This window comes from Pangasianodon hypophthalmus, chromosome 15 (genome assembly GCF_027358585.1).
Source record: "Pangasianodon hypophthalmus isolate fPanHyp1 chromosome 15, fPanHyp1.pri, whole genome shotgun sequence".
In the NCBI taxonomy this organism is placed as follows: Eukaryota; Metazoa; Chordata; class Actinopteri; order Siluriformes; family Pangasiidae; genus Pangasianodon; species Pangasianodon hypophthalmus.
Window position 1 is genome coordinate 9118784 of NC_069724.1, and position 19434 is coordinate 9138217.

Sequence of the window (19434 nt, forward strand, 5' to 3'; positions counted from 1 at the left end):
GCTAAAATACAAGGCAGTACGAATAAAACAAAATATAATGCAGTGCTATATATAAAAATGTAAATATATATAATATATTTACATAAAATAATAATATAAAAATAATATATATTTTATATAAAATTAATATATAAAAATGTAACTTCATACAGTTGCACAACAAAAATGCGTCTTGTATTTAACCCTTATTATCGCTTCATTATTGTTGAGTAATTTGATAGTGGCACCAAAGATGATGTATGTGGTTGTTGTGCGTTCCGGTTTTTAGTATCTTCCTCCTCCACAGGCTTATTATTTATGCAGAATATTTATTTTAAGATGCTTTTAGAATTCCTTCAAATATCTCCTGCAAAAGAATCTGGGGACAGAATATGCGTAATCATTTTCCTACAAATTTCTGTTGTTGTTTTTTTAGCTGTTTTACCAATAACGCAATTTATGGAGAATAACAAAAAGTACAGGAATTTTTTTTTTTTTTTTTTTTAAGCACAATGCGAAATTTAACAATGAAATTCCTTTCAAAATTGCAAGTTGACTGCTTGGAGAAAGATTTTAGATTTAAGTGTTAACATTAATTAACTGTAATTCTAGAAATGGAAGCAAAATGCCTCCTTAATTGTGCCTTAAAAGAGGGGAAAATATCAGACTACAACCATTCAGTTAGTCATCAGTAATTCACTCATCTTTGCTAACCGTTTTGTCCTGGCCAGGGTGGTGGTGTATCTGGAGTGTTTGGCAGGGATACACCCTGGATGTGGCACCAGACCATCACAACACACTCACTGACCATGACTGACACACTCATTCACACCTAGCAGTAATTTAGAGTAGTTAATCCACCTACTGCATGTTTTTGGGAGGTGAGAGGAAACCCACATGGGCACCAGGAGAACATATGAACCTGCATCCAGGCAGTAACTCAAGCTCGTTAACCGTGGAGCTGTGAGGCAGGAACGCTACCTGCGGTACCACCACGCTGTCCTAGACTCGTAAATGTACAGCACAATTAGGCCAACTCTCTTGACAGTGCACTTGAAGCCAAAGGTTAGGCCACAGTTTTAATCTTATTAATTACTGGATTTGTTAGCTGGCTTGTATAAAAAGCTACAAAATGGAATAAAAAAAAGGCATCCAATGGATGAAAAGGTTACAGGAAAATGGGTCTGTATTTCAATGTAAGCAACAGGCAGTTAAAGAGAAATGTCGAAAGTTGTTGTAATGATGGGTTTGTGGTCAGTATTCTTTATGAGTCATGTAGCATTAATTCACTGAAGTTTGCTTGACTCTTAACACTAGTTTATTGTAGATTATCTACTTACTGTTATCACAGTGGTTTTCAAAGTGGAGTCCCCGATGAATAGCCAGGGGATCTGTGAATTTTTAAATTTGGATACAGAGGTGCAAATCACAAGGCCATTATATTTATCATTAAATTCTTATAGTTATTTGCCAGGTTGCAAGCATTGAATCCAAACTTCAATAACTGGAAAGCAAGTAGCCTATAAATAATATCTTGGACTTAATGTGTTCTTTTCATGAAAAGTTCAAGAATAAAAAGCAAACGTTATTCGATACATTTAATTAATGAGCTTAATATTTAAATAGTCGCATTAGTCGGATTTCATAAAAATAAACTTGTACTTTATTTCACAGTTAAAGGGCTCTCTGGCTTCAAAAAAGTTTCACAACCCCAAGGTTAAGGTGTATGACAATAAATTTATATATAAATCATAAAATAAAATCAATTACTGTAAGATATGCAGGAAAGATAAGTGTTTAAACTTCAGTTGTGGTGCACAGATGAATAGATTGCATCAGTACTGCATTTAAAATGTATGTGTGAGCGATAATATATCAGGTTTTTTAAATGTGCTATAACCTTATATCCTCTTAGCTGGCTTAATTACCCAGTTTCTTGAAAAAATCAAAACAAAAGTTTAGATACTGGCATTTAAAGCTCGTTACGTAAAACCACATTGCTTTTGCATTTGTTAAAAAGATAAATAAATGAAATGGCATAAGTTGCTTTGTAAAGATGCCCATGCCAACACAGGGGAAAACCAAATTTACAATACATACACAAATAATAAATTAACTTTGTTATAAACGCATATTTCATTTTGAAGTGTACACTGGAACATATTGTTCTCTTCTTTGTTAGGAATAGAAACCTCTGTTTCCTCATACTGAAGATTCGTTAAATATTAACTTGGCTATGAGAGACCGCGCAGTGCTCACAGGAGGCTCGTTGTCTGGCCCATCGCAATGCTTTCTGTTGCTTTTTATGGCAAAAGACTTGCACCTAATGCAGTTCTGGATGGTTTCTGAGGTGAAGTAATAAATAACAGGGTCGAAGCAGCAATTTGTCACTGCAATGCATAATGTAATGGGGTAAATAGTCTTGACAATAGTCTCCACAGCACAATTATTGATGGCTTTACTGCGGACCAGGGCGTAAAAAACTAGATTGACGTTAAATGGGATGAAGCAAAAGCAGAAGACGAGCAAGTGCACAACAATCATGCGCAAGATCTTGGCCTTGTTCAGCTGCCCTTCATTTTTAATAGTGTCCAGGTTTCTCAGCGTCCTCAAGATCATCATGGAGCAGAAAAGGTTGATGAACAGTGGGATCACGAAGCCTATCGTTTCTATGACCACCACCACTTTTAATAGCTTGGATTTCCACTGGCTGTTGCTGAAGTTCTCAAAGCAGTAGCTGCTGTTACCGCTGCTTGACGTGTCCAGCTGAAACCCAGCCGACAAGCTGACCGAGAGCACGAGCAGCCAAACTGAACAGCAGGCGATTTTTGCATTTCTTGTAGTCCTCAGTGACCTGGAGGCGAGCGGGTAAACGATGGCCAGAAAACGATCCGCACTGATGCACGTCAGGAAAAAGATGCTGCCATACATGTTCATGTAGAACAGCGACACGGTGATTTTGCAGAGAGTTGGCCCGAAAGGCCAGTAATTGTTGAGAAAGTAACAAATCCGGAACGGCAGACTGAGGACGAAAAGCGTATCGCATACGACCAGATTCAGCATGTAGGTGGTGGTCTCGTTCCTTTGTTTCAGCGTACAAGTGAAGAGGTACAAAGCCACGATGTTGAAGAGCAGTCCTAGGATGAAGACGATGCTGAACACCGTGCTGTATAGCATGCTTTTAAAGTTATCCTGTACAGTACAGTTCCCGTCAGTACTATTGTTTTGCATCGTCAGTTCAGAGATCACTTAAGAAATATGTATAGAGGTTACTTTTGTGACCTTGTAAAATGTCTTTATAAAATTTTTACATGTCCAAAGTTACAGTCCCGATTGGAGATTTGGAGATGTAGCATCGCTCAGCCGGTTTATTAAAAAAAAAAAAGAAATGAGTTCTTACAGCAGTTTCGATGATGTGATCCTGCACGTACACTTCTGATCTCGTACTCGTGGTCAACCATTCACAGGGCCCCTTGCATCCTGTTTTATAGTTTTTTTCCTCTTTGAGGTCCAGTCAGCAGGAAATAATGACACCGTTGTCAAATCCAACATTTCATATCATTCTTCTGCTTTCCCTGTTTGGAGATCCTTCATTTGGAACTTTCCAGCTGTCTTTTCTTCCTTGGCTTCCTCTTCTTAATAATAACTAGTCTATTTAAGAGCAAATTGCTTTTCTGACTTCTTGCTATTCTTGTAACCTTGTGTTTTAGCTTCCTGTCTGTTTCTGTGCTCCAGTTAGAGGCACCTTGCTGCTGTTCGTGCTGTTAGTGAATGAAGTTATGAGCTTGCCTGATCGACAGGCAGGCTGAAAAGGGGAGGAGACTCTCAAATTACCCGCCTCTCTTTCTTCCTGTGCCCCCATTTTTTTTTTTTTTTTTTTTATAATTTCCTATACACAATAACTTCCTACCAGTTGTAGGAGGGAAAGAGAAATGAGAATTTGTCAACCACTTTGAAGATGCCAGTGATTTCATTAATACAGTGTTTCATTAAAACAGTGTTAAGACATCAGTAACTTTTGGGAGTTGAATAGAAAATAAAAGCACAGTAACTTTTGCTCTTCAGAGATGTGTTTTTCCCTAAAGAAATTGATATATTGTGATAATTGTAGATGATGACTATGTATTTGAAAATAGTTAAATGTTCTGTACTGTACTTCAGTATAGTGTGGTTTCACATTAACACAGTTAAATGTTAAATGATGGAAATTGTTGGTAAGGTACAGGGGTTTTTTGGGGGGGAGCTCAAGTGACTAAGATAAGCAAATCTTCATGCGTAACAGTGATGTCAGTTGTTTATTTTCCACCCTGTGGTAGTTTTGAGGAAGTTTGCCAGACCATAATGTAATGATGATAATATAGCTATAAAAATGGCTTTCAGGAAAACACCCTTGGAGAGCTCATTTTAAATTAAAAATAAATAAATAAAATGTGTATGGTATATTGTTAATTTGTGATGGAATAGTTTTGCCTTGACATTGCTGAACATTTGCTCACTTGTTAATATTGTTTTATTGATTTTAAAAAATACTTTTATGTTAATTGTAGTCATGATTATGGGTGCTGTGCTCTGAAAAATAGTCATGGGGATGATAGTCTAGTCCACAAATATTACAGTATCACAGTATTAATCAACCACAAGCTTATGGTGAAAATTAGAGGGAAAAATTAATTATATTAGCTATATTATCAACCACAAGCTGATGGTGAAAATTAGAGGGAAAAATTAATTATATTAGCTATATTATCGACCACAAGCTGTTGGTGAAAATTAAAGGGAAAAATTAATTATACATCAGTTAATCTTTTGAAAGCTATAAGACAGAGTGGCTCGGAGGAAAGACAGCACACTGGGTGGGGAAAAAAATCTAACTAGCATGGCGGTGTGCAGCGCTGTTTGTTTTTGTAAGCAGTGTCGTTCTTCTGTGTGTTTGATAGCTGTTGTGTATGATAAAGTTCAGTACATGCTAACGGTTAGAGCAGAGGTAGTAGAGTGATGTATTTGAACATACGCCATGACTAAATGTGAAACCATGACACCATTACAGCCCTAATCTCAATGTCTGTGAGAATAGTCTACCAGATTCTATTAATGTAAATACATTATTCAGCATGTTACTGATTCACATGTCTATATGATGTACAGCAGTGGATTTTTTTTTAAGGACTTTGTTGATGGAGGTCTTGTGAGTAAATATTACCACCACCTTGTTTGTCTTGTAGGATTCTCTCCTGTTTGAGCTTCTGAGGCAGTCTCGTGAGGATGGTTCCGGAGAGCAAGCAGAGCCTCCTGCGACGCTGAACCAGCCTCTACAGCACAACCACACAGCAGCTGATCTGTGAGTCAACAACTTATCATGCCTCTGAGAAAGTGGGTCAGCCATGCTAAACTAAAACTCTTACCACAGCGAGAGTTGCTTCCTCTCACAGTAGCACTTTGTTCATGCTTTAATTACGATACTGAAGTGAGAGTCTCCCCGCTGAACTTCCCAGAAACGCATGTCCCAGGGTAGCTACAACCCACCAGGCACCCACAAGTCTGTGTCTTTGTCACGCACAGCACCAGGGTTCAGAGACAGATGACTTTGACTCTGTTCATGATGTCCAGAAGTAGGGATGCATTAATACTGACACTGACGCATTAATATCAGGTATCGGTTCAGTAACATGTTCATTTACTTGTGCTCTGATACAAACATCCAATACCATGAAGGCACAACTTGTAATTCTCTGCCTACAACCAGGAAAAACCACCAAAACACAACATAAGCCTAGTGTATGTTGTAGCACTAATGACATTATACACTTGCCAGATTGCTAAAAGAAATGATGGCATTCTGGACATCACGATTAATCCTTATCCAGAAATGAAGCATGTAACTAGAGACATTCATTTACTCTTATAATGTAAATTTATAAACTACTAAAATTAGTTTTGAGGAAGAGCAAAAAAAAAAAGAGCAGTGAAGGAAAGTATGAGGGATATGAAATACCCCATTTCAGAGGAAAAAAGAGACGTATGATTGACAGCAATGCTCAGATAGTGGAATTTTGTTTCTGGACGTAGTTACACCCCATGTTCAGGAAGAAGACCGAGAAACCAGCGTGCAGTAATGTCACATGCACAGTGCTGATGATGATCTGAATTACACTCAGGGTTTATAATTGTGAAAGGGTCATCTTGTGTATGAAACATTTACATCACTTTGTGCTTTTTGGTTGTTTAAAGTATATTCAATCCTTCAGTAGCTTTCCATTTATCCCATTTGATTAATCAAGCTTATCTTATAAACTAAATCACAGACAGACTGGAAGCTTTGCCGCAGATCTGATTTGTCACACTTGTACACTATGAAAAGTCAGGTTGCTTGGCCCAAAATTTTTCTTTTCTTTCTTTTTAAAATTAAATTGGGTTACATTTTGTCAGGCCATTTAGTGCTGCTGCCTGTCTGACCAAAATGCTGCATTTCTTCTTTGGAATTCTGCTTGAAAATCAGGTGGTAGCTGGGTTTTTTTTTTTTTTTTCTTAGCCCCTTGTTATTTTTAAGAGCTTTTGGGGTTTTTTTTCCTCCAGAATGGTTATTTTTGTCAAACAAACTAGTAAAAGGCTTGCTGACCCAAAGATTGAAAGAACAAAAGACGAAAAGTTGATACTGTAGCCTCATAGTTCGCATGGTGTTACTTTTTGAACGTTTATTCTGTGCTTCCTGTTTTTTAGATTCGACCGATACTAAAATGACACTTCCTGCCTCCAAAACGCAGATAGCGAACAATATCTGGGACGTTAGATGCTAGACCAGCAGTACCACAGCAGTGCAGAATTTAGATTTCACATTTGTTACAGCTCATTATCAAATCCTTTCTTAGTTTAGTTTGTGAGTTAAAATGCAAATTTGAGTTCTTATATCTTAAGGTCAGTCCTGGAGGGCCAGAGTCTGACACAGTTTGGTGATTTCACCATTCTGATTCAGCTCATCAGTTAATGTCTGGGATTAGTAAGTGTATCAGAGAAGGGAAATTAACAAACTCTGAGACCTCCACCTGTGTTCCAGTAATGATAGTGTTACACTCAGTAGTTTCTATTAGTTTAAGATTTCTACTTATTAAAACTTTTGCTATAAAGTATGAAGCACACAATTGTCTAGGATGTCTTTGTGTGCTGTAGGATTAACATTTCCCCTCACTAGAATTAAGGGGCCCAGACCTGTTCCAGCATGACAGTGCTCCTGTGCACAAAGTGAGGTTCATGAACACATGGTTTGCCAAGGTTGATGTGGAAGTATTTGAGTGGTCTGCACAGAGCCCTGACCTCAACTCCACTAAACACCTTTGGGGTGAACTGGAACGCTGACTGCACCCCAGACCTCCTCGCCTGACATCAGTGCCTGACCTCACTAATGCTGTTGTGGCTGAATCAGCAAATTCTCACAGCCACGCTCCAAAATCTAGTCTGAATTCTTCCCACAAGTTTGAAGGTTATGCTAACGGCAAAGGTGAACTAAATCTGGAATGGAATGGGATGCTTAAACCACATGTTGGTGTAATGACCAGATGTTCACAAACCTTTCCCATATAGTGTTTAAAAAAAAAAAAAAAAAAAAAAAAAACTTATTTTTGGTGTAGGGATACTGCTGGGACATTTTTCAACTCCCTGAGAGGAAATTTGCTCATTTCCTGTGTGCATGTTCTCATCCTCTGTTTTGTCTCTATCAGATATTTGTCTCCTCTGCGTCCAAGTCGTCGAGCTGCAGCAGCAGCAGCAGAGGCAGACATTCCAGTCATGCCTCCGTCACAGCCCTCTGCCCCAGGCACCAAACAGCATCGCTCCAACTCCCTCAGCCTCTTCTACAAGAAACGTACGCCATCTCTTATCTTTTGAGCAGCAGCTGATCTAGCGATAATCGTTAATGGACATGATGCATTTAACTTGTTCCAAGCATGTGCCCATTAGTGCAGAGCTCATTTGCTTTGCCGTAATTTTCACTTTTGTAATTTTCCACATAGTTGACATGAGCTGCTGCAGTTTTATATCCTTTTAAGTCAAATGAAAACGGCTATAATACAGACACTCAGCCACATTAAACATGGTCATTCCAAGCTGCAGATGAAGGGATTGATATAATTTTGAAATCTAGTAGGAGGTTGCGATATTTCAGAGTGGTTCCGCACCACTTTTACTGGCTTTTATTGATTGTTGGTGTTGCTCTTTTTTGTGTAGTGTACAGAATGGCCTACCTGCGACTGAAAATGCTTTTCTCTGACCTTCTGACCTCTCACCCCGAGCTGGAGGCCATCATATGGACTCTGCTCCAGCACACACTCCAGAACGAGTATGAGCTAATGAAGGACAGACACCTAGACCAGGTTTTAACCTGCACTTCCTTTCACTTTGAGCATGTGTTACGATCAGTTTATACAAGAGTATTACCCTTGATGTTTCTTTTGGGACTGATTCCATGTACCGTGTCCAATTTTTGGTCCTCCAGTCACTGTTTACAGCCACAGCAGCCAAAGTTCTTTTAATCATTCAAAGTTAGGACCCACTTTGTTAATTCACATAACACAACTTTTTGCCAGCATGTCTGTCATCAGTGGGAGGCCATTAAAAGCTGAATGGAACAACACTGACTTGTCCATGTGTAAAAGTACTCTGTAAATGTGCCTAGCAGATATCATTATTTAAAGTCAAAAAGGAAAAGCTATTCCATATTAACTTCAGTCTGCTTGCTTGTTAACTTTTTATTCATTACTAAATTTCATGCGCATTTTGATTGGCCCATCCCCCCCATGTTGTAGACATACAGAAGATTGGCTTTATTGTCACTTGTACCACAGCACGGTTGAATTCTCAAATCTGATTGGTCAGAAGCTGTGAATTAATTTTCTATAACACCACAGCTCAGACAGTAGTTCCTGGCTGTAATTCAAATGTTAGGCTTATATTAATGCGCTTGTAGTAATATGATGTCATTTCTGTAGTAACAAATAATTACCAGGGACTTGTATGAAGGATGTGCCACATAATCTAAGCCTAATAATAAACAGATTTAAAAATGTGCAGTTATTTCACAAAGATAAACTTAGAATTGTTGATATGGTGTCATATTCTGTAATTAGATTTACCATTTATGGAAGGAGTCTCCAGTGCCACAGTGGGGAAATCTAATGGCAGCAGCTTTTTGGTTCCAGGGCTCAAACTCACAGCCTTGTAGTCCAAAAAAATTAACCACTAAACCACCACTCTCTATAATTAATCAGTTTTGGGTTCATATGTGTGGTGGAGCTTACCACTAGCAGAACACAGACACCAGAACCACCACAAGACTAAGGGTTTCCCAATCTAATACTGACAATCTGATCAGGACGTCAGATCAGCACTGGCATGAAACACTGTATCTGCATTAGATCTGATTCGACACATGATTCTGATTCAATCCACTGTTCTGTGCCATGAATGTATTTTAAGTTTATTTCCATAACACAGGACGTACTGGAAGACGAGTCATTTTGTTTGCTGAGCAGTTGGCTCTGTGACCTGGGTTTCACCAAATAATAAGCCTTGTGTATGAAAAGTTGCAGCATGTTGGCTGGCTTTCTAAAAGTTAGCTGTTCTTTGCTGAAGCATCCAAATCTGTGTAGATGTAAGCGAGTGTCCAGCTAAAAGTAGTCCTGGGCTGTTTTTCCTGTGTTAATTAGGCATGAACTTGGAACTTTTACAGAGAGCGGTCTCAATTTTAAAAATGTCTCTCCATTTTGTCGATAATTTATTTAAAGTTATGCTTCTTTTTATCAGAAATGTGGGTTCTGTGAGTTTTTACTTGAACAATTTTCTCATTCCCAAAACTTCTCTTATATTTAAACGGCTTGATGACTTTAGTTTCACTTACGTAGCAACTTTTCACCAGGTATGTTTTGTCTTAGTGAATGAATTTCGTTTAAACTGAAATAATTTTCCTGACTATGTGGTGAATGTAGCTACAAATGTCACTCTAGGCTGAGTTTGTAAAAGTTCATGGAAAAATCAAAGGTATCTGGATGGTATCTTTGTGTTTCAGCTGATGATGTCTGCCATGTACGCCATATGCAAGGTGAAAAATGTGGATTTGCGCTTCAAGACGATTGTCACTGCGTACAAAGAGCTTCCCAACACAAACCAAGAGGTCTGAACAGCTCTGTTTTTATATTATGGATTTTTTTTAAATTAAAGACAAAATGAGAAATTTTTTGTTCTCCATCATCCAGACTTTCAAGCGTGTGTTGATCAGAGACGGCCAATATGATTCCATCATCGTCTTCTACAACCTGGTGTTTATGCAGAGGTTGAAGACGAACATCCTGCAGTACGCTTCTCCTCGGGTAATGTGCTTTAATGCAACATGTCAAATCGTGTACTTTGATGTCCCCTATTGGCCTGAATTAATATTAACACCATGTAGTTGAATGCAGTTTCTATTACTGACAGTGGTGTGTCTCTCTCTCTTCTCCCAGCCTCCTCCCCTTTCTCCCATTCCACATATTCCCCGGAGCCCGTACATGTATCCCAGCTCCCCCCTCAGAGTGCCTGGTGGGAACGTCTACATCTCCCCTTTAAAGAGCAGTCGTTTGACCCCAGCACCCATGACACCCCGGTCCAGGTCAGTGCTCTGTTAAACAGCAACTCTCTTGCTTCGTGGTTCAGATGATGGAAATATATGAAACAAATAAAAGGCATGTGCTGTTCATTGATCTATTCACATTTTTTTTTTAAATTGTTGGTAAATTGCTCTGTTACAAGAGCAATAATACACTTCAGGACATGCTGTTATATGTATATAATCAACTTGGGGGTGGTAACAGTGACTCTGTTTGGCTTTGAGCCACATCACAAAACACTGTCATGTTTTATTCTTCACCATGCTAACCTTCTGTGAGAAACAGCTGTCATGTAGGAAAAATCATGGGACAAGCCACAGAAAATGATAAACTGATGAGAACTTTGTGCTCTGTTATTGCTAAAGCTTGCAATTTGTACCATTCTTACAGGATCCTTGTATCCATTGGAGAGTCGTTCGGGGTGAGTCTTTTTTTCGACTCATTTTACTGCACACTAAGACTGGGAAATATGACGATCCAGTATCCTTAAATTGTCACTATGCATTTTGGAGTGTATTATCATTACTTCGTCAGTAAATTGCTTTATGTAGCTATATAGATTAGGGATGCACTGATGCCATTTTTTCAGACTGAGTATGAATATGTGTTTTTGGTACCTGGTACTGATACTGATCCTGAAATGAGTAACTTGCTTAGTATTAATTAATCAATCAGAGATGTCATGAGACATGTTATTTAGCCCTGTTTTTGTCTCCTCATAAAAGCGCACACATGCGTGCTCATTCAATTAGGCTATTAGACTTGATGTTTATAACATTAACGAGTTGTTTTTAAATGAAGTTTCTGTAAAGCTTAAGTAAAGTGTGTTTTACTGTAGAGATTGTGTTGGAATTCCTACTTGTCAATAACAACATACTGAGTAAGGTTGTCACTCACCTAGGGTTGTCTGTAGACATTTTTTTTCTCTCTCACCTAGCTATCGTTTTTGTTGAGTTTTATATTTAAGATCTTTTATCAGATTACTTGTATTAAAGAAAGCAAGAAGGACCACCTTTATTTTTCACATGTACATTATAGTACAGTGAAAATCTTTTCTTGGCATATCCCAGCTTGTTAAGAAGTTTGGGTCAGACCCCTAGAGTAGGGAGGGTTAAGTGGCAGATTGTGGTGCTGGGGCTTGAACTTTGACCTTCTGATCAGTAATGCAGAGCCTTAACCACTTCTAGGAAGATGGTGTAGTTCCTCATCTTGATATTTTTCTCAGATATTTTTGCAGTGTGCTTTTTGTTTGCTGTCGTTAATCATGAAACACGTCTAGATCATTTTGTTGTCATCTGTTCTGTTATTCGATCAGCACCATACACTAGGCGTAGGTCATTATGTGTATCTGATGTTGGTATCGGAGCATATTTATGAATGAATACTAGTAAATGAGCACAGTATCGGACAGACATACAACGCAAATATTGGTATCGAAGCGTTCCTGATCTTGATTCATATTCTGTATATCAAAAACATCTTCGACTCTCGTGATTTATTCGTACCTTAGTACACACTGTTACTGTTGAACTGTGTTGTCTAAGCATTTTCCTTCTCTGAAACAGACCTCGGACAAGTTCCAGAAGATCAATCAGATGGTCAGTAGCACAGACTGGCCCCAGAAGAGGAGTCTAGCCGGAGACTCCAACCCCAAACCCCTGAAGCGCTTACGTTTTGATGTGGATGGACAGGATGAGGCTGATGGGAGGTGAGCCCCTCTTAATGTTTCAGCAGGACAAAAAGCTTACTCGTTTATTGTAATTACTGCAACAGCTTTTTGAGATCCATAATCGTCTATTTTGTTCTGTTTTTTTAAAGTAATTATTTTGTGTCTTTTACAGCAAATCAAGCGGCGAGTCTACACTAGACAAGAAGCTGGCTGAGATGCGTAAGTCTCTCCACGAGTAGAGAAAGCATAACTCCATTAGCTAGGCCATCAGCAAGCGAATGCTGTGATGAGCATTCCTCTGTTTTCCCATGATTGATTAGGCTAACCCTAGTAGCAAGTGTAATGTACTAAATTATGGTGAGCTACTTAGTTAGTTAAATGCATTAACGCAGACACAGACGAGTTGTAGGGAACAGCATGGCCATAGTGCTTATCCTTTTCTGTGAAAGTGTTTGATATAAAACATGTTTGTGATCTTGTAAAAGATATTTGAGTTTGGCTAGCGTCTTTGTTTTTTCTCGACATGGTTACCCATGAGGTGACTGTGTACTATGCTAGGAAGAGCCATATTACAGTTTTACTCTGCTCTTTATTTTGTTCGGTTTTGTTCCTGATTCTGAAAAGAGCGTCTGTCATCCGTGCATGCTTATTAATCCGACCAGCAAAAATCGTTTCACTGGCAGCCAGATAGTAGTGAAGCAGATGGTGGGATTTAGATTGCGTAGCATGTGCTATAGTTACAGCATCAGTGTGTGTCCGACCATCGTAAGCGTGGATTATTTGTTTACCAAATGACACTAACCTTTGTTTTGAAAACTCTAGTAGAATTTTTTTTACTTTCTCTGTTTGTTGAACGAGAGAAAAAAAAAGCAGGTAACTGCTAGCCTACTTGTCCTCCAGGCAGCTATGAATAAAAACACTAACAGACACATAATCTTGTTCCAGGTGCCCAGGCTACTGATTTGCCCACCTCTTCTCCCTGAGTTTTACTTGTCTGTTTTCCCCTGTTCTCAGAAACCCTGAAGTTCACTAACATATAACACTTTGTTGTGTCCTAGGTTCAGTTCGCGATCGCATGCAGGAACAGAAAATGAAGGAGGAGGCTGAGAAGGAAGACCCAGAGCCCTGATGTGAGCAAGCCTCATCATCTAACTATTATCATCATCACCAATCATCATCATCAAACTGTCACTGGTGTGCGCTCATGTAGGCTGGTTTTACTAATTCCACTTTTTTAAGTGTCTAAATAGACGTTTGAGTAAATCAAATGAGAGAATACGAATCAGCCAGAATATGGCAGAAAGATTTAAAGACATAGCGTCAGAGGGTTACATTTATAATCTTAAGTACCGGAATGAAAATTCTTGGCTGAAACTCGAAATTCAGGACACACGTTTTTATTACTTAGCTTCGGGAACTATTGTGGAATTTTTTTTTTTTTTTTTAAAAGCTTGTAAAGCATTCATTTATGCTTAATGAAATGATTAACACTAGGAAGTGACTCCACTTAAAGAGCTGACAAATCATAAAATATAAACTTCCTAAAATTAATATGTTTATCTCTGAGACTTGCAATATCATCTAGGCACCATTTTATATAAGAATTTTTATACAAAACATTTTTGTATAAAAATTGGTCATTTGGTCATTTTTAGCTTTTTCTTTTTTTTTTTTTTTTTTTTTTTTTTTCTCTCCTGCTTTTTTGTTGTGTTGTTCAGAAGGGTATCATGAAACCCTGATTCTTAAAAGTTCCGTTTTTTTTTTTTTTTAATTATCAGATTTTACCTTGACATGTGTCTTTGATTGCAGCTGGCTGAACTTCATACAAGAAATCAATGATTATATTACATGTGAGGATATACTGAAGCTGCATAATTACATTTCTGCAACATCTACATCAATTACAACATGACATACACATGTTGTAATAATTAACAGTCATGTGCTCAGTGGGCACAGAATCGCTTTGTAATAGAAGAACAAGGCAGAAAACACTACATCTTGCACTCATTTTCGTAAGTGGAGATGCACCAAAATGAAAATTCTGAACTGAAATTCAGGATTTTTTACAAATTTTTTTAATTAGCATTTGGTTGGTTAGCTGTTGCAAACAAATTTATTTTGCTTTTTTGGTCTTGAAAAGCATTAATCGTACTTCAGTGGGGAAAAAAAAAGGCTACTGAAATGTCAGTCCTTTCATTAAGATGTAACTCCACAAAAAGAGCTGACAAATAAAAAAAAAAAGAAAAAAAAAAGAAAAACTCTTCTCTTTAAAGTCCCTGCATGCCTTGATGGCACTAATGGGTATTATTCAATTTAAAAAAAAAAAAAGGATATTTTTTTCCTGCAACGTTATTTGTGTGGTAGAGTTAATGGATTCAGTGTTGGTTTTATGAAATGAATCGTGTGTGTGCGCGTGTGTGCGTGCGTGTGCATTTACATACTTGTATTTCTCTTTTTAATATATTGCATTTTTATTTGCCTCCTGAACAGAGCTTGTAATTTTTTTGCTATTGAAATGCTAGCTGTTAGAATTAGTTTTTACCTTTTTTGTATTAAATACTTGTCAAAAGATTTGTTAATAACTGACTTGAGATTGTGTTTTATTAATATGTATGACTGTCTTATACGATCATCTTTTAGGAAAATAAAATGTAAAAGGACAGCACTGTGTGTCACAGGATGCATTTGTTTCGAGTCATGCTGTGTTCGATCGAGCACGTACCAGCGCTCCAAAACAGGAATCTGGTGAAAATAGAGAAGCAGAAGTATATGGACAGTAACTCCTTTGTTTTAATTAATATAGTATTGAAATCATACTTATAAACATGATTGCTAAATGTTTAGTTCCTCTTGGACGGTGGAGTGTGATTTTATCGATTAACACAGCATGACCATTTTTCTGTTTATAACAGACTTTGTCAGTAGCTCTGGATAAAACGGACTCATGGCTCATTACACTTCAGCTCAATAAATAAGCTCCATGACTTAAGGGATGACCTGAAACTTGGAAACTATGTGCTAAGCTAACTAGCTGGCTAATTAATTTAGATTGTTACAATGCAAAGTGACTGAAATCTCACTCATGTCACTTTCTAAACAATGCAAGATAGTTGTCTAGGTGAAGGTAGTAAACTGGCTATCTGTTTTCCTTTAGCAAAAGGACATTTGCAAAATTGCATCAGTATGTCTATTTGAAATGTGCATCAGGACCAGGATCACTTGGGGTGTAACAAAAAAGCTATAGAAGCGATCATGGGGTGGTCAGATATTACTACTCTCATTAACATAGGAGCGTATTGGACGCGGCAGGTGGCTTGTGCATGTTTGCAGTCTAATTCATTCATCTGTCTTCACTAAATGCTTTATCCTGCTCAGTGGATTTCGTTAAAAAAAAAAAAACAGTGGGACATTTTATTTGAATTTTCTTTACTGGAATTTTAATGACACACACAGTCTTCTCAAACAGGCTACATTTCCATAACTGTAAACTAAAACTGCAGAAAATAGCCAGTTTAGACGTTACGAATCAATTCACCAGTTAACAGGCCCGGGAGGCGTTACACTTTCAAACATTTTACATTTTAAATTGGAACAAATTTAAACTTTTACCTAGCCTGACTGTTACTAACGGTGTTGGTAGAGAAGTAAATTAAAGAAGGCTAATCATATGTCGTGAAAAGCGTAAACTTTACGCATGAAGTAGGCGTTGTTCGATGTTTTAAAGAAAAGAGGTCAGATTATTTCTGACATATCTGTCTTATTCAAACACTCTAAGTAGCACCATCTACTTTTGGGCAAAGGAAATTGTAAATCCTACTTCACACCTGTGTTTAAATGATTCATTTCATTATATTTTGGGAAATAGATCTAAATACGTTCATTACAAAAGACTGTATGCTTCATAGATTGTTTTCAGATTATTTTAATGGTTGAAAATGTGGTGTTTAGGAGAACATTAAGGGAAAAGGTAACTGTCAAAAAGCCGTTTATTAAAAAGCCGTGTTTAATGTTTTTCACTTATTTTTTATGTAGAAACTTCATGACATTTAATACCTTGTAAAGATGTAAAAAGATGCTGGTGTGATTCCCTGCAGTTGCTTTATTGGTTCTAGGGAATAAAACGAAAGCACTCTTCGCTGGAAATTACCTCGACCATATTTCTGATAGGAGCTGTAGTTTTTGGATTGGCATGGCTGCAGGGTGACGTGTTTTGTCTTGCTAAGAGACGCTTTGCAATGCCAGAAGTGTTGTTTGAGCATGTTTCTTTACAGGGTTCAGTCATCACTCATTGACTCATGAGGAGCACCTAAAAACATCTACCACTTTCAGTAAAACTTTTATTTTAGTGTAAGTGGTAGATGCTCAGATCTTCTGAAAAATGAATGAAAAGTCTTCTAAGCCTAATAATAAATGGATTTTTAAAATGTTATTTAACTAAGAAAAAAGTATCATTTTTAACTGTAAAGTATAATATTTTATATATATATATATATTCACTGATCAGCCATAACATTAAAACTACTGACAGGTGACGTGAATAACATTGATTATCTCATTACAATGGCACCTGTCAAGGGGTCAGATTTATTTTTTAGGCAGCAAGTGAAGAGTCAGTTCTCAAAGTTGGTGTGTTGGAAGCAGGAAAAATGGGCAAGCGTAAGGATCTGAGCGACTTTGACAAGCGCCAAATTGTGATGGCTAAACGACTGGTTCAGAGCATCTCTAAAACAGCAGGTCTCGTGGGGTCAAAGTCTCAATGATGTGTGGGTAGAGAAGGCTAGCCCTTCTGGTCTGATCCCATAGAAGAACTACTGTAGCACAAATTACTGTAAAAGTTAATGCTGGCTATGATAGAAAGGTGTCAGAACACACACTGCATCACAGCTTGCTGCGTATGGGGCTGCGTAGCTGCAGACCGGTCAGACTCCCCATGCTGACCCTGTCCACCACCGAATGTGCCTACAGTGGGCAAGTGAGCATCAGAACTGGACCATGGAGCAATGGAAGAAGGTGGCCTGGTCTGATGAATCACATTTTCTTTTACATCAGTTGGACAGCCGGGTGCGTGTGCGTCACTTACCTGGGGAAGAGATGGCACCAGGATGCACTATGGGAAGAAGGCAAGCCAGCAGAAGCAGTGTGATGCCCTGGGCAATGTTCTGCTGGGAAACCTTGGATCCTGGGATTCATGTAGATGTTACTTTGACACGTACCACCTACCTAAACATTGTTGCAGACCAAGTACACCCCTTCATGGCAACAGTGTTCCCTAATGGCAGTGGCCTCTTTTTATAACAATTATATTATAATGTTGCACTCCAAGAGTTTTGTCACTATCCTATCTCTGTAGTTATAATACTGTCCTCTTTGACAGTGAGAGATGCTTCATGTGCTTTTTATCCTCAAACATTCTGCGAGTTTCCTGTCTCACGTATCACGCGTGATGGTTGTTGATGTCTCTCTTACTTGTAAGGGTTTTGGTGCTGATCCACATCCTGTTTCTCAGCATGCTTTTTTTGTGCTGATGTGTACTTTTCAAAAAGGGTTTAGATTTAAAAACACTGAATCAGGATGATTAGTGGTTCTCAGAATCAATATAAACACGAATTTAATGTGATTATATGGGAAGGATAATGCGCCCTGCCACACTGCAAAGACTGTTCAGGAATGGTTTGAGGAACACGATAAAGAGTTCAAGGTGTTGACTTGGCCTCCAAATTCCCCAGATCTCAATCCGATCAAGCATCTGTGGGACGTGCTGGACAAACAAGTCTGATCCATGGAGGCCCCGCCTCACAACTTACAGGACTTAAAGGGTCTGCTGCTAATGTCTTGGTGCCAGATACCACAGCACCCCTTCAGAGGTCTTGTGGAGTCCATGCCTTGATGAGTTGGAGCCGTTTTGGTGGCACAAGGGGGATATACACAATATTAGGCAGGTGGTTTTAATGTTATGCGATAACATAAGTGATAACTGGAACCAGCTTGTTTGTCAAACAATCCACAACATTAACCTTAACTATTAATGGTTAAAAATATGGTGTGTCATTCTTTAAAAAAGATTGTAACTGTTGACAAATTGCTGTAAGAGGAATGAAACACTTTTGGACACTTTTCTGTTATGGAAAAATAACGTCGGTGTGGTGTGCTCAGGCATCATCATACCACCCTGTCGTTGGTTATTTTCCTATAACAGCATGCCCTCTGTGATTGTAGCTCTCTACTGAAAATATGTATTATATTTTGATCATTTGTAAGCACCCAGATAGTGTCTGGACACGTTCTTGGGATTTGAAAGAAGAGAAATGAACTGTACCACTGTTGTTTTGGCTGCTAGATGGAATTTTTTTTTTTTTTTTAAATGTAAAAAAAATGCAGAAACTTCAGTGATCTTCAGTGACATGACAGTACCATGTCTTCTGATTGGACAAAAGAGACAACCTCCTGCCCGCTCGGACAAACATTGGTGTACAGTTACATTAGATCTTTTGCCAAAATTTAGAATTTTTTTTTTTTTTTTTTTAAACTGTCAAGTCACATGACCACATGCATTGTTTTTACAGCTATGTATTTGCAAATCATGACTTCATATTGTGAACATCAGTGTCAAAAGTTACAATTATATTATAATGTTGCACTCCAAGAGTTTTGTCACTATCCTATCTCTGTAGTTATAATACTGTCCTCTTTGACAGTGAGAGATGCTTCATGTGCTTTTTATCCTCAAACATTCTGCGAGTTTCCTGTCTCACGTATCACGCGTGATGGTTGTTGATGTCTCTCTTACTTGTAAGGGTTTTGGTGCTGATCCACATCCTGTTTCTCAGCATGCTTTTTTTGTGCTGATGTGTACTTTTCAGGTTTTAGATTTAAAAACACTGAATCAGGATGATTAGTGGTTCTCAGAATCAATATAAACATGAATTTAACGTGATTATATGGGAAGGGATTGGAGCGATTTAACTTGACAAGGCATGTAAGAGTATTTGCATCACAGTACTCAAGAAAGCCCTGAGCACCAGGATGTAGTTAATCAGTCAGGCCCTTTGTATTTTGGTCAAGTAAAAAATCTAGCTGATCATTTTTTGTGATAGGATTGTGATAGGATTGCAGGATTGACAGAAAATCTTTTGCATATAAATACTTGTCTGA

At 38.1% G+C, this 19434-nt stretch overlaps 2 protein-coding genes across 2 annotated transcripts in view; one reads left to right on the top strand and one right to left on the bottom strand.

Annotated features, from left to right (window-relative positions):
* rb1 (retinoblastoma 1) overlaps nt 1-14944 on the top strand; it is a 33905-nt gene extending 18961 nt beyond the window's left edge. The window contains exons 18-27 of the mRNA XM_026938607.3: nt 5202-5317; nt 7692-7834; nt 8197-8342; nt 10034-10138; nt 10221-10334; nt 10467-10612; nt 11001-11031; nt 12176-12318; nt 12452-12498; nt 13338-14944. Coding sequence (XP_026794408.3) covers nt 5202-5317; nt 7692-7834; nt 8197-8342; nt 10034-10138; nt 10221-10334; nt 10467-10612; nt 11001-11031; nt 12176-12318; nt 12452-12498; nt 13338-13408 — 1062 coding nt within the window. The 3' untranslated portion in view covers nt 13409-14944. The remainder of the gene's footprint in view (nt 1-5201; nt 5318-7691; nt 7835-8196; nt 8343-10033; nt 10139-10220; nt 10335-10466; nt 10613-11000; nt 11032-12175; nt 12319-12451; nt 12499-13337) is intronic.
* On the bottom strand, nt 167-3754 carry lpar6b (lysophosphatidic acid receptor 6b). Its single transcript, XM_026938604.3, has one exon. The coding sequence runs from the start codon at nt 3208-3210 to the stop codon at nt 2182-2184; it is 1029 nt and encodes a 342-aa protein (XP_026794405.2). The 5' UTR covers nt 3211-3754; the 3' UTR covers nt 167-2181.
* Nucleotides 14945-19434: the final 4490 nt, after the last annotated feature.

What these genes read in the sequence shown, in the direction of transcription:
- lpar6b (XM_026938604.3), bottom strand. Translation starts at nt 3,210, where the DNA reads ATGCAAAACAATAGTACTGACGGGAACTGTACTGTACAGGATAACTTT.